This window comes from Ochotona curzoniae, unplaced genomic scaffold (genome assembly GCF_017591425.1).
Source record: "Ochotona curzoniae isolate NIBS_2020 unplaced genomic scaffold, NIBS_Ocur_1.0 contig_883, whole genome shotgun sequence".
Classification (NCBI taxonomy): Eukaryota; Metazoa; Chordata; class Mammalia; order Lagomorpha; family Ochotonidae; genus Ochotona; species Ochotona curzoniae.
Genome location: NW_024466599.1, coordinates 22448764 through 22464244, shown reverse-complemented (window position 1 = coordinate 22464244; position 15481 = coordinate 22448764). Strand labels below are relative to the sequence as shown.

The 15481-nt window shown below is 40.6% G+C and overlaps 1 protein-coding gene across 3 annotated transcripts in view; it reads left to right on the top strand.

Moving 5' to 3' along the window:
* Nucleotides 1–15481, top strand: part of MEMO1 (mediator of cell motility 1) — a 91370-nt gene that overhangs the window by 36562 nt on the left and 39327 nt on the right. Inside the window, exon 4 of one of the 3 annotated variants that reach the window (XM_040993024.1) lies at nt 9477–9545. The exons of the other annotated variants lie outside the window; for them this stretch is intronic. Coding sequence (XP_040848958.1) covers nt 9477–9545 — 69 coding nt within the window. The remainder of the gene's footprint in view (nt 1–9476; nt 9546–15481) is intronic. 3 annotated transcript variants of the gene reach the window in all.

Here is a 15481-nt window from a genome sequence, read left to right as displayed (position 1 = left end):
CCAATCCAAAGCCAGGAGCCAGGAGCCAGGAGTTCTTCCAGGTCTCACACACAGGTGCAGGGTCCCAAGGCTTGGGCCGTCCTCAATTGCTTTCCCAGGGCAGAAGCAGGGAGCTGGATGGGAAGTGGAGCTACCAGGATTAGAACCGGCGCCCATATGGGATCCTGGCACGTTCAAGGCAAGGACTTTAGCCGCTACACTATTGCACTGGGCCCTGTACATCACCAGGCCTAATAAATAGTCAGTGCTGAGAAATTTGCAGAGTAAATTGTGTTTTATAACCGTTGTGTTTCGGCTGGTACCACCAAAGCATTTGGAAAATGGAGCAACATCTGTTACAGTGAATTACAGTTATTGTGAAGCAAAGCAACATTAATTTTGTTAGTTAATGTCTGAAAGCTAACCTCTGCACAATGAAATGCCACATAGAGATACATTAGCATGATTTATTACTGTGTCTCAATAATGATAAGATTACTTTGCCTCAAAATGTGTCCATTCCTTAAGGTATTGAAGCATGAACGTTAAATTCCTTGGGGGAAAATTTATTCACTTATTTCATTGCCCCTACAATAATAGAATTGTCTATTCTTAGTCTCTTGTTTTTGTTTTGATTGGAAAGTAGAGAGAGAAAGAGACACAGACAGATAGGCAGGATACATCTTCCAGCCCCTGGTTCACACTCATGCTTGAAAGAGCCAGGGTCTAGCTAAGAATGTAGAACTCCGCCTGGGTCTCTGCTGTGGGTGGAAGGCCTGGCTCCGTGAGCCTTCAGGGTGTGCATCAGTGGGAAACTGGATCTGAAGCAGAAGTCGGGAGGGGGGGACGGGGACTCTATCAGGTAATGTGATATAAAACACGGGTTTCTGAAGAATCCACCTCTCTACCCAATTCTTCATTTTTTAAAAAAAATTTATTTATTTTTATTGGAAAGGTAGATATACAGAGAAGAGGAGAGACAGAAATATCTTTCGTCCGCAAAGGCTGGAGCTGAGCCAATCTGAAGCCAGGAGCCAGGAGATTCTTGTGGGTCTCCCATGCTGGTGCAAGTTCCTAAGGCTTTGGGCCATCCTTGACTGCTTTCCAGACCACAAGCAGGGAGCTGGATGAGAATTGGGAACTGCCGGGATTAGAACCTACACCCATATGGGATCCTGGCACGTTCAAGGCGAGGACTTTAGCCGCTACACTATTGCGCTGGGCCCTCTACCCGATTCTTATTGCCATGCTTTTATTATCGTATTTCTCAATGTTCCCGTAGCTAGTAACCTTGCTAATAACCACCTAACCTCTGATCAATAGTGACTAGTACAATTTATATTTAAACAAATAATAACAATGCGTAATATTAAGGCATGAATTGTACTTTTAAGCAGTTATTCATTTTTATCTGAGAGGCATATTTAGAGAGAGAAAGAGGAGGAGGGAGGGAGGGAAGGAGAGAAAGAGAGAGAGAGATGTTGCATATACTGGAGAGAGGTATCTTCTACTTGTTGTTTCACTGCTCAGATGGCCACATCTGGTAGTTGCTGAGCATCGTTGAAGGCAGAACTTGGGAAGTTCTTGGTCTCCTACAATGCTACTGAGGCCCAAGGACCTGAGACATCTTCTGCTTCTTTCCTAGGCTGCAGGCAGGGAGCTGGATTGGAAGTGAAGCCACCATTACTCAAATTGGCACTTATATAATAAGATGCCAGTTCTGCAGGCAGAGGATTAGTTTGCTAAGCCACCATGCTGTCCCTGAAATGTGATCTTTAATAGGATCATGTTTATTAATTGGTTCAACACATTTTCTTCATTCATTTACACTGACTTATCCTTTTTTTGTTTTTTTTAAAGATTTTTTTTTTTTTTTGAACTTCAGATATACAGAGAGGAGGAGAGACAGAGAGGAAGATCTGTCTGCTAATTTACTCCCCAAGTGACTGCAATGGCCGAAACTAAGCTGATTCAAAGCCAGGAGCCAGGAGCCTCTTCTGGGTCTCCCATGTGGGTGCAGGTTCCCAAGGCTTTGGGCCATCCCTGACTGCTTTTCTAGGCCATAAGCAGTGAGCTGGATGGGAAGCAGGGCCGCTGGGATTAGAACCGGCACCTAAATGGTTTGCCAGTGTGTGTAAGGCGAGGACTTTAGCCACTAGGCTACCTTGTCAGGCACATTTACACTAATTTCTTAACTGTCAGTAAATTTAGCCGTTATTCATTCCATTATGAGCCCGAGTTGGTTTACTCCCCAAATACCTTCAACACCCAGCATTGTTCCAGGCAGAAACAAGCGGCTGACTGTCTCTCCTGGGTCTCCCCCGCTGTGCAGCAGAGATTCAAGCTGTTTAATCATCATCCACCGCTTCCCAAGATGTATGAGCAGAAAGACATTAGAATCAGAGCAGCTGAGACTCAAATCAGCTCTGGGATCAGGAATGTGAGCAGCGCGAGTGGAACTTGAACCCACTCTGCAGCAATATATGCTCCATTCTGTTTCTTTTTAAATCAGTTTAAAACACTTGAACTTTCAGTTAATTGTCATCTCTGATACATGGTCAATCTCTTGACCAATATTAACAATCTGATTACTTTATTAACACAGCCAACCTAAAAAATCTTTCGAAAGAATGAAGAACCTGAAAAACATGAATATTGAAAAATTTTCTTTGAATACTTTTATTTATGACATTCACTGCATCTGAACTAATTATATTCTGTATTCTACACTAATCTCTTCTCTGGTTGGTATTATGTGATGAGGAAATCAAACAGAATGACTGAATGAAATACATTAATTGGGTTGTTACCCTTTATTTTAGCATTTTTTATCCTATACTCAACAAGATTATTAAAATCTACTAAATGCTGTTATTGCTAAATTTCTGATTGAATAAGTTCCTATGGTTCCATACAGATTATAACTTCTAGTAAAAATGTCCCTCTCTGGTGCCACCTGTGATTGCCGAAAGTTCACACTGAGACCTTGGAGCCGTGCTGGGAGATTGTAGTATCCCATGAACTATTGCAGCTTTAATGTCTTAACAGACTGTATGGTTTATCCATTTCCCAAGTTGTTCCCGTGAGGAATGGTTATAATCTCTCTCTGCTTTGCCAGAAAAACCCAGTATCACTTGGTGCTTACTCATACTTAAACCGTGAGCACTAGGAGTTGTGGCTATTCTTATTCAAACACCGTAGAGTTTAATATGAGCCGCAGCCCTGATAACTGTCCCTGGCTTCACACTGTCGGTGTTGTTTTGTGTACAAAGTCAAAGTATAAACGAATTTGCAGCTGAACCATTGTCCTAGCCTACCGCCTTCGAAACAGTACTCCCTTCTAATAGCAATGTGAGGATGGCTAAATTTGATTAATTTAGTTTTCCTGCCAACTGTCTGTATAATTGGAAGTTATTCCTTGTATCCTCGTCTTGTGAGCTCACTTCACTTTATCCTGATTGGAAGCAGCATGTTAAATCTGAGCTCAGTCTTCCCTTTCCGTGATAAGCACAGCACAGTGGAGAAAAAGTTACATACCAGTTACATAATCTGTTTTATTTGTCATTCATTCCAAGAATTATTTTGACTTATATATTGTAAATATAATTTATATGTGATATAGAAGCTTAAATCTCATTTTCTGATACAATGTGAAAGAGGGCCCAGCATGGTAGCCTAGTGGCTAATGTCCTAGCCTTGCATGTGCCAGGATCCCATATGCGCACTGGTTCTTGTCCTGGCTGTTCTGTTTCCAATCCAGCTCCCTGTTTGTGGCTTGGGGATGCAGTGGAGGATAGCCCAAGGCCTTGGGATCCTGTACCTGTGTGGGAGACCCGGACGAAGCTCCTGGTTCCTGGCTTCATATTGACTCAGTTCCAGCCATTGTGGCCACTTGGGGGAGGGAACCAAGGATGGGAGGTCTTTCTGTCTCTTCTTCTCTCTGTAGATCTGACTTTCCAGTGAAAATAAATAAATCTTTAAAGAAAAAAGGGAAGAATGGCTAATTCATGCCTTTGTATGTAACAATATGGCTTTCTTCTTTTTGTAAAAAAATATGTAGTTTTATTGGAAAGGCAGATTTACACAGAGGAGAGAGAGATAGATCCATCTACTGGCTCACTCCCTAAATGGCCTCAGTTGCTGAGCTGATTCAAAGCTAGGAGTCAGAAGTTTCCTCTGGACAGCTCTGATGGGTGCGGGGCCCTAAGGGTGTGGGCCATACTCCTCTGCTCTCCCAGGTCATAAGCAGGGAGCTGGCTGGGAAGTGGAGTAGCTGGGACATGAACCAGCGCCCATATGTGATGACAACAGTTGCAGATTAGCCAGGTGAACCACCATGCTGAATCCACTGGATGGTTTTCTTTATCTTCAAAGTTAAGAAGAAATGTGTTGATCTCAGAAATAAAAAAATAAAGCTGCAAATTAAAGTGTTAAGTTTGTTCTGTTGTAAGTTTGCTCATTATGGTATTGAGCTATTATGGTTATACTTCATTATCATAGCTACTATTAATAGTCATTTAGAGGTACCATATCCCCACTAAAAACATTTCATGTCGTATGCCTTTGCTGCCAGTTTAATCCTTAGTATTAATCCACTTGTGTCAAGAAATAAGTATGCCCAACTCATGTCAAATAACTATGAAAATTTTAAATTAACTGTTTTTCTGTAACGATCATGTCAGTAGCTTTTATTATTTGATCTGTCACAGAATCTCAATATGATATATATAGTCAGATTCAATCAATAACTTATTTTCCCAATACCTGCTGATGTTGCCGTTTTGCTTTTAGCCACTGCCAATAATTTATTCCAGCTTTTAGTTTGGTGAGGAGGAGTAGGAATCAGTTACTAGCTGATCATACGGCTGAAGAGATGCTAATTCTGCAGCCCTGCAAGCAGTGCTGTGTATCTAGAACATGGATTTTAAGGTTCCTACTTTTACTAAAAGTGCAATTCGTAAAGACACATTTAAAAAATGATTTATTTATTTTTGTTGGGAAATCAGAATTACAGTGAGAAAGAAAGACAGAAACATCTGTCCACTGATTCACTGCCCAAGTGGCTGCGACCAGGTCTGCTAGCTCTGACCATTGTTTGCATTCTCAGTATTTTTTAGTGTTCTTCATGTCTTCTTTGTTGAAAATCCTCACAGTAGAATATGTGATAGAGTGTCTGCATTGAGAATTGTTCTCCTATGACCTTGAAGATACTTCCGTTAACAACAATTTCATATTATGTAGTAATTAGTTTTTTTGAGATAAGAAGTAAATAACCCCCACACTGACCCTCACTTAACACTGAACTATCATGGACAAAAACCCTGTGTCCTCCTTTGATTGGAGCTCCTTGGCACACTATGGAATGCTCTTCAGAAATAAAAGGGAATGGATACATGATGTTCAAAATAATTATGCCATGTTTAAAAATTTGTCAGTATTTTTGTTGCCAGCTTGGTTTTTTCAGAGTTTTATTTATGAAAATGCAGAGTAGCCTGGTGGGAGTAAAGATAAAGGCAGAGCTACAGAGAGGGCTTCCGAGCTGTTGGTTTCCTCCCCGCATGCCTGCTGCAGCTGGGGGATGCCGGACTGCAGCCTGCATCTGGACCTCATCTAGGTCTCACATTCTGGGACGGGAACCCATTATTTGCAGTTTTCGAGGTGCGTTAACAGGAGACTGTATCAGAACTTGATCCCAGGTGTTCAGATGTGTGTGTCCCAAGTGGTGATTTAACCCATTTTTTCCCAATGCTGAATCCTAGTTTTTTTTACATTAATCTTTGGAAGGACATTGGATTGTTCCTGGTAGTTTGGCTATTACAAAGTAGGCTGCTGTGAACATTTGCATGCAAATCTTTGTGTGGACATACACTTTCATTGTTTCTAGAACTTGAGTAATTGTATCATGTGGTAGGAGTATGCCTTTCTAAGAAGCTGTCAATGTTTTCAAAGGTATATGTAACATTTTACATTGCAGTTGTATTAGTTTGCGTCTTAACTCTTACGTTCTTTCTGCTTTTGGCATTTCAGTTTTTGATTTCTGTAATCTCACGAGTAGAGTTGATATGTTACAGTTTTCAACATTTTTTAATTTTTGATGATATTTACATAGTTGATCAGGGCGGGAAGGATCGAGGGTTAGGGAAGAATGGGTATTATCATTGTTTTGAAATCTTCAGTTTCCTTTTCCTATATTTGGGGGAAGCGGGAGATAAAGGGAGAACCTGTACCTTTTCTCGCTTCCACTGCAGAACCCAGGGGTGGGAGGGGCTACCCGATGTTAACTCAGGGTCCCTGATGTGACACATGCTCCGAGGGTTCTGCCCAGTGGTTTCGATAGTTCTGAAATACTGTTCATCTCACTGATCAATGAGCAACACTTTCCAATGTCCATTGACTGACATAATCCACCTTAGAGTCTCCATTTGACTAGATTTTCACTGTCATCATTTGTTTTTTGTTTTTTTTTTCTTATTAATAAATTTTATTTTGACATTCTTCACATAGTTAATTAGGGTAAGAAGGTTCAAGGGCTACAGGAAAGTGGATAATACTAGTATGTTTTCCATATTGTTAGCTTCATATTTAAGGGGGGGTATTTAAGGGAGAAGCCCACTCAATTTCCCACCCTCCCCAGGTCCCCACTGTCATCATTTGACTGGGGCAGTTGTCCAATTTGTTCTGTCCTCCTGCCTCTGCTATGGTACCAGATATCCTGTGTTGGTTCCAGTGGGCTGCCATATCCCCCATGTGCGTCTGGATCAACTGTCCACTGCTCCATCTTTTCCAGTTCTGGCACATGCACTCCACTGTCAGTCTGCCAGTCCTGTATATGAGACCCCCGGCCCCCACACACCCCGACCTGTGCCATCCCCTGGTCCCTGCAAGCCTACACACCAAATTCCCACAGGGGTGCCAACCCCGGGACTCATGGATCTGGAACCCACCCCACAGGTGGACCCAACGCCAAATACCCTGTCCCTGGGGTCCTAATGACTTAAGTGGTACAGTCTATTATCTATGCTTATGTGGTGTCACAGTGCACTCTTTTATGGAATATTTGTGCTTATTAAACAACTTAATTGTTTAAACTAGGATACATGTAAAATAAGGTTAGCTATCTATTTTTTTTTTAAAATTATAAAGTCAATATACAGAGAGGAGGAGAGACAGAAAGGAAGATCTTTCATCCGATGATTCACTCCTCAAGTGAGCGCAATGGCCAGTGCTACGCTAATCCGAAGCCAGGAGCCAGGAACCTCTTCCAGGTCTCCCACACGGGTGCATGGTCCCAATGCATTGGGTTGTCCTTGACTGCTTTCCCAGGCCACAAACAGGGAGCTGGATGGGAAGTGGAGCTGCCGAGATTAGAACTGTTGATTTTATGGGTTCCCGGCGTGTTCAAGGTGAGGACTTTAGCCGCTAGGCCACGCCACCTATTGTTTTGTTTTGTTATGAATTTATTTGAAAGGCAAACAAAGGAGAGATTTTTTTTTTTTGTAAAGATTTATTTTTATTGGAAAGTCAGATACAAAGAGAGGAGGAAAGACAGAGAGGAAGATCTTCCGTCCTATGGTTCTCCCCAAGTGGCCCCAAGGGCTGGAGCTCAGCCAGTCTGAAGCCAGGAGCCAGGACTTCTTCTGTGTCTTCCATGAAGATGCAGGGTTCCAAGGCTTTGAGCTGTCCTCGACTGCTTTCCTAGGCCACAAGCAGGGAGGTAGATGGGAAGTGGGGCCATCCTGGCGCGTTCAAGGCGAAGACCCCAGCTGTTAGGCTACCACACTGGGCCCATCTTACGTGTTTTTAAGGGCAGTGTTGTACATCATTTAAAATTAGTCTTTGGAATTTTCTTCTTGCAGGACATTTACATTGTTTTGAATAATTAGAGTAATTGTTTTCTTATAGAGATTTGGGGTCTTTTTATTAAGATATAAATCCTTTTGTTATAATGATAAATTCTAATTATACATACTTCTGTTTGTGAGAGTATAAGGTAAGGTTAATATTTTTGGATATAGTGTACAGTCAAGCCAGTTTATCCAGTTTTTCCAGCTTATCTCTTCATACAGTTACTGTTTTCCATGATGAGAACTTTTGTGATCCATCCACCCTTGTAGTGAGTTTGAAATGTGCAGTGTTCGGATATTGGGTACAGTTACCATGGTGAACACATGTGAACACTCACACTCCAAAGCTCATCCGACAGGCCTCTTACGTCTCGGAGGCTTTGAATGTTGCTCCCCGGTCTTGCTGTCTGCTGGCCTCTTCTCCGCACCACGCTGTCTGCTCCTTGGACTTTCCATGTTCAGAATCCGCATACGAGTGAGAACTTGAGATACTAGTCTTTCTGGGTTTGACCTGTTTCAGTATAATGATCTCTAGGCCCATCTCTGTTGTTAGAAAAACGAATTTCTTCCTTTTGAAAGAAATACTATTCCATTTTGTATATGTACACCACATTTTTTTAATTCAGTCTTTGCTGACATGCACTTGATTCGATTTTGTAACTTGGCTATTTAATATTGGTCAGTGAACCCAAGTGTGATAACATCTGTGACGTACTGATGTAAGATTTTCAAGCAAACATACCTGAGAATGAGATTGCTGAATCTTTTCAATTCTTTTGTTATTTTGACCATCATTTGGTTACAGGTGTTAGGCAAAAGTGGATTGTCTCAGGAGAGTGACAGTTGGCTATATGGAATTTGCAACAAAGAATGTTATATATTTTACCATTATTTGTAAACCATATATCTTTTTATATCAGTAAAATTTTATTATGAGCTTTTTTACACACACACACACACACACACACACGTACACACACTCCCATACACACACCCTTATACCAGTTTGTTTTACCTGCAAAGCAATTGTTAAAACATTAACCACTAGCCACATGCTATTCAGCAGTTAAACAAGCAGTAAGGGAAATGACAACAGATGCATGCAACTAGAATGAGTTGAAAAAGAATGAGTAATTCAGGAAGCAATGTCATTTTCTAGATATTAAGAACTGACTGAATGCTGAGACTAAAGATTGAAAAGGAATAGTGATTTGGGAGAAAGTGAGATGTAACACTTAGACGTAAGAGGCCGGCTCGGGCCTTCATCACCAGAGGTGCAGCAGTGTGGTGTTGGTTTAGGGCACTTGATTTGGTTTCATCTGACTTCCTCTTGGTTTCACCATTCTTGCAAATAAGGAAAGATATGAAAAATTCTGTATGTTTAAAATATAGCAGAAGTTTATGTCTTGTGTTTGTGACTTCAAGTAAGTTAACGTATAGTTTTTTTTAGTCTTCAGAACAAAGCAATAATGATATATTTTTGAAGTTTAGAGTTGGAACATACTGTTCATTTTATCTACCAGAAGTTGCATTGTTATTACATTTTAATCTGTGCATTCAATCTATGCTTACCATAGTTTTATTTTTTCAAAGTTTGTTTCAGGGTATCTTGATTTTGACCTTCTGATGAAGTGAACATGTTTTGTTTTGTAGCCATGCAGGATATACATACTGTGGGTCTTGTGCTGCCCATGCTTACAAACAAGTGGATCCATCTATAACGTAAGTAAGAAACAGTTAGATGAAGTGTTTAACTTAAAATATTCCTAGTGCTTTGTAAATTGTGGTTACTAAAATAATGATTTGTGTTGATAGAATTTTAGATACTTGAAATGTTTTAAAACCTGGCAGAATTTGATAGTATTTGAAGTATGTTAACTTTTGAGTCAATGACAGCTTTCTGGGAAGTAGAAATTGGTTTAAAGCCGTGTACTACTTTTTGAAACAGAAAACTTGCAAGTTTCCAGAAGGTTCTGCGGGAACTAACCACTAAAATTAGTTTGCTAAGCATTAACAGCTAATTTTTGCATGCTAATCAGTGTTATGCTCCAGTCTGCTTGTAGTTATGTGCCCTGGGTACACAAAGTGGTTGCTCATCTTAATCCTGTCAAGTGTTAATTAGTAAGTAAATCTTTGCTAGATGGGGTGAGGCAGGCACTCAGAAGAACTCACAGCAACTGTGAATTTCAAAAGAAGATTGCCACATACCATTCCTTTTTCTTTGAACATTTCAAAGTTTTAAGACAGAAAAGAATTCTTTTCCTATTTTTGGATGGGTTATTTGCATATTATATTTTTGTTGAAAAAGTTTTAACAAATATTTAGTAATAAAAGTGTTATCAAATAGATAAGATTTTGGCTACACTTGTTTATGATGATTTGATGAAAGGCCTTATCAAATATATACATATATATTTTTAAAGATTTAATTATTTTTATTTAAAAGGCAGATTTACAGAGCAATGGAAGCTGGAGAGAAAAATCTTCCATGTACTGATTCACTCCCCAAATGACTGTAATGGCTGGGACTGAGCTGAGCTGAAGCCATGAGCTTCTTTCCTGACGTCTGAAACTCGGTGGCTGTGGGCGGGGGGAGGGAAGGAAAGGGAGGAGGTAAGGGTAGGGAACGGCTTTCCCAGGCTGTAAGCAGGGAGCTGGGTTGGAAGGGGAGCAGCCAGGACACAAACCAGTGCCCAGATGGGATGCTGACGCTGCTGATGGAGGATTAGCTTGCCAGACCACAGTGCCAGTCTGAAACCTTTTTATCTTAAATATGTATTTTTATTTATTTGAAAGACAGAGTTGAATAGAGAGTAACACACTAACACACACACACACACACACACACACACACACACACACACACACACACACACACACACACACCCCCACACACCCACACAATCTTTCATCTGCTGATTGATTGAATAAATGACCATAGTGGCTGGAGGTGGGCCACAGCTGAGCTGGTCTAAGCCAGGAACCAGAAACTTTTGGGTCTCCCGTGCTGGATCAGTGGCCCAAGATCTTGGATAGTCCTTTGATGTGTCCTTGTCCTTAGGTACATTAGCAGGGAGTTGATTAGGATAGGAGTATCTGGGATTCCAGCTGGTTTCCATGCTGGTGATGCCGGTGCAACCAGTCACAGGTTTTTTCATTATGTCACGGCAGTTGCCCATATGTTGTTATTTTAATTCAGAACTGTCTATGGTGAGATTGATTTTCTGTTGCATGTCAGTTGGCAATATATATATCCAGTGAATATTTAAGGAATGTAATTTGTTAACTCAATAAAATACATAGAAATTATATGTGGTTACTGGCTTAGACATCCATATTATTCTATTCTAGCAAGTCCCAATATAAAATATGCTGTGATTTCCACGGCTGTATTATTTCTGAAATGGTCTGATTTTTTATTTCTTTTTTTTCTCTCCTTTTCTTTGTCTTTTTTCAAGATTTATTTATTGGGCCTGGCATGGTAGTCCTCACCTGTGCTGGGATCCCCTCTGAGCGCCAGTTCATATCCCAACCATTGTGGCCACTTGGGGAATGAATCAGCAGACGGAAGATCTTTCTTTCTTTCTCTCTATAGATCTGACTTTCCAATGAAAATAAATAAATCTTACAAAAATAAAAGATTTTTAAATTTGTTTTTAAAGTCAGAGTTACACACACACAGAGATTTTTCATCTGTTATTTTGCTTCCTGGCTGGAAACCAGAAGAGAATTAGGAGGTCTCCTTTGTGGGTGCCTGGAGTCCAAGCATTTGAGCCATCTTCTCTGCACTTCTCAGACCACCAGCAGGGAACTGGATCAGCAGTGGAACAGCTGGGATACTAAGCTACAACTAAGCCCCAAATAGTCCAGATGCTGAATGTTTTATTTTCTTTTTGAAAATGTTTACATAGTTGATCAGGGTAGTGGTCGAGGACCAGGGGAAAGTGGATGAGACCGTTGTTTCCAGATTTTCTTTTTCTTCTTCCTGTATCTGTGGGAAGAGGGGAGATAAAGGGAGAAGCTGCACCCAGCCTTCCATCTGCCTCAGTCCCTGTGGATGGGGAAGGGCCATTCTGGGATAAGGATGTCATCCCAGGGTCCCCGATGTGGAGCGTCCTCCGGGGGTTGTGCTTAAGTGATTTTGATAATTCTGAAAAGCTGTCCATCATGCCAAATCCTAAGATGAGGAAATCCTCTGTCTACCTTAGAGTCTCCATTTGCCTAGATATTTATTTACTATCATTGCCTGACTGGGTTAGTTACCCAATTTGCTCTGTCTTCCTTCCTCTGTTATGGTACCAGATGTCCTCCGCAGGCTCCAATGGATGGCCGTATCCTTCATGTGCATTGGGTATGCCATCCACTGGTTCCATCTTAGCCATTGAGGCAGCTCAGTTCTGACCTGTGCTCTCCGCAATCCTATCATTTTCCTCAAGATTGGAGTGCTCTCCGTAGATACTAGTTTTTCCAAAGGTTGGAGCTCTGAGTTCAGCAGTTCATTTGGGGGGATTCCCCAAAGAAATCTCATCTTAAGTGATCCCATACCTGTTTCTTGTGTGTGCTTGCCAGCAAGGGGTCCAGCTCATTCTGTCACCCACATCAACCTATGCACACACTGCTAATTAGGATTGCTGGGTCTTTTCTGTCTCCAGTCCTGTCTCTTTCGTAAACCAATGGATGCTGTGGACCAGCCCATCCCAGCCCAATTCAGCCGCTACATACTCGGCTCTCACGTACACCAGTGGGAGCTGCAGCCTAGTCATAATGAACCAAGTTAATAGCTCATTACATAACAGTTTATTCAATGGAATTATTTAAAATAGTGGTTAATTAAATTGGAATAAAAATACATAATATATGAGATAAACTGAACTATTACAAGAAGTTTGTAAATAACCAAGTGACTGTAGTAGTTGTATATGGACATTGGTATTCTGTGCACTTTTGGTATGAAAAATGAAAACATTTTTATGATAAAAGAATATAGAATTTAAAATTGTTTGTACAAAATGATTACAATTTGAAAAGACTTAACAGTTTTAAAAGAGGAAATGGTTCTTTGGCTTATTGTGGCTGATTAGTACCTGAAAGATTTTAATAGCAATTGCTATGACCTGTCATTTTCTGAAGACTGTGAGAGAGGGGTTAGAAGATGAAACTGGAGCTTCTTTGCAAATAAACTTGTCTTTTGTGTCTGTGGTTAGTAGCAAAGAACTTCGTATTCTGATCTCCAAGGGAAATAAATGCATAAAGCTTATTTAAGAGAAAAGGCTTGCTAACTGACTCTGAACCAGGTACTTTGATGGTGTTAGAGACTAAAACAGTGCTGTGGTGTTTATAAATGGGAGGATGATATGAACATTAGCCTACAATAACAAAAATTAACACCTAAACGCCCACTTGAAAGGAAGCTTGGAGTTAGCTGGTGCCATGGTGTGTCTGCTTTACCTGCTATGCCCTGGTACCAGAACTGACCCTGTTTTTGTTTTTTTCTCAATGATTTATTAATTTATTTGAAAGAGAAAGGAGGGTGAGAGACATTTTGCATTTATTAATTCAATTCTCAAATGGCTGTGATGGCTGAAGCTGAGCCATGCTAAAGCCAGGTGCCGGGAGTTTCATCCGTGTCTCCCCTGTGGGTGGCAGGGACTTTTCCTAAGCCATTAGCAGAGAGCTGGACTGGAAGTAGAGTTAATGGAGCATGAACTGGTACCCATGTGTGATGCTGGCATGGCGCTGCAGGGTTTGGCTGCTATGCCACAATGCTGATCTCCTTAGTTTCTTGGAGGCACACTAATTTGCATTGTGAAACTGCATGTCTGCGAATATTTTTGTACTTTTTATAAATTCTTTGTCTATTTAGCTTGCAGTTTGAGTTGACCTTTTAGTCTTGGATATGTTTGCAACATCATACATAGAATATGTGGAAATATCTCTTGAGTTATATGCCTGTTTCTAGTAATGTGTTATGTAATGTCAAAGATCAGACTTGTTAATTGAATGCAGGTGCACAGGTCTGTGATTCAGGCATCCAAATGGGTGTCTTAGCTACTATGGGAATACTGCCCTGGCCGGAAAGCTTTAAATATCAATAGTGATAGGGTCTGATTTACCTTTTAAAAACATTGCTTTGTTTAAGCTGTTTTAAAAATGCTAAGTTATTTATTTTCCATATTGGTAGTTGCAGAGTCTTTTTCCTGGTTCCAGAGCTGTGAATCTGACTTAGTCTCAAGCTGGTAGCTGATTTTGTTTCTTCTTTTTTCAATAAAGAACAGAAGAGGAGAACTAAAAGAAGTCTTCTTTGGAGTCATATGACATTTCATTCTTTAGTTAGAATATCTCTTGTTCCTTAAAAAAAATGAACTTATATTTCATTATCTGGAATAATTAATTGAATAAATATTTATGCTGGTGTAAATAAAAAGGCAATTTACATTTTGGGTTCACAGACTACTCATTATGTTAACTCCACAAATACGAACTTTGGAGTTGTTTTGTGGTAACTACATTTCTTGCAAGTAGACTGCCTACTGCCCCCACTTCACTTATTCTTTCATGTTAAACATTTACACTCACAATGATAGTGATGATATGATAACATTGAAAATGTATTTACTCCTTTAAAAACAAAGTGCCTTGTGACTGAAGGGAGGTAGAATTACTTGTCCTCCTGTTCCTGTGTTACTCTTGCAGATCCATAAGTCTGTCAGTAACAGAAGCTACATGAGCTTTAGTGATCACACAGACACGCATCTTCCATCCACTGCTTCACTTCCCAGGGAGCCAGCATGGCCAGGGCTGGGCCACTCTGATGAGCCAGGAGCCAGGATCTTCACGCTGGGCTTGTCTCCCATGTGGGTGGCAGGGCCCCAAGCAACCAGGCCATCTTCTGCTGTTTTTCCTTAAGCTATTAGTGGGGACCTGGATTGGAAGTGAAGCTGCCCAGGGTCATACTGGCACCTGTACATAATGCTGGTATTGCAGACAGTGGCGTTACATTTTGTGCCACAATGCTTTCTTCTATTAATTTTCTTTTGTTAGCAATTGTAAAGCTTTGGTCCATCCTTAACCATTATGGTGAATGGAACTTTCTCTCACTCTCTCCCCCAGGCCCCCTCACTCTCTGTGAACTTTTTAAAATAAGTAGATTCATTAAAAAAATTATTATCTGGCCTGGCGTGGTAGCCTAGTGGCTAAGGTCCTTGCCTTGCACATACCAGGATGCCATATAGGTGCTGGTTCATATCCTGGCTGTTCTACTTTACTTCCAGCTTCCTGCTTGTGGCCTGGGAAAGCAGTAGAAGATGGCCCAAGGCCTAGGGACCCTGCATCCCCGTGGGAGACCTGGAAAATGCTCCTGGCTCCTGACTTAGGATCAGCTAAGCTTCGACTGTTGTGGTTGCTTGGAGAGTGAACCAGCGGATGGAAGATCTTTCTCCCTGTCTCTCCTCTGTAAATCTGACTTTTGAATAAAAATAAATAAATCTTTAAGAAATTGTTATCTGTGGGTTATATGAAATTTATTCCCTTCTGTTAATTAAAAATATTAAATAAAACATGTTTAAATTTATTTCTCCATCAAATTACTTTTTATGTTTGATTTTTTGTTCATATCAAACTTGGTTTTAGGTATAAATCACCCACACATTTCTGAACTA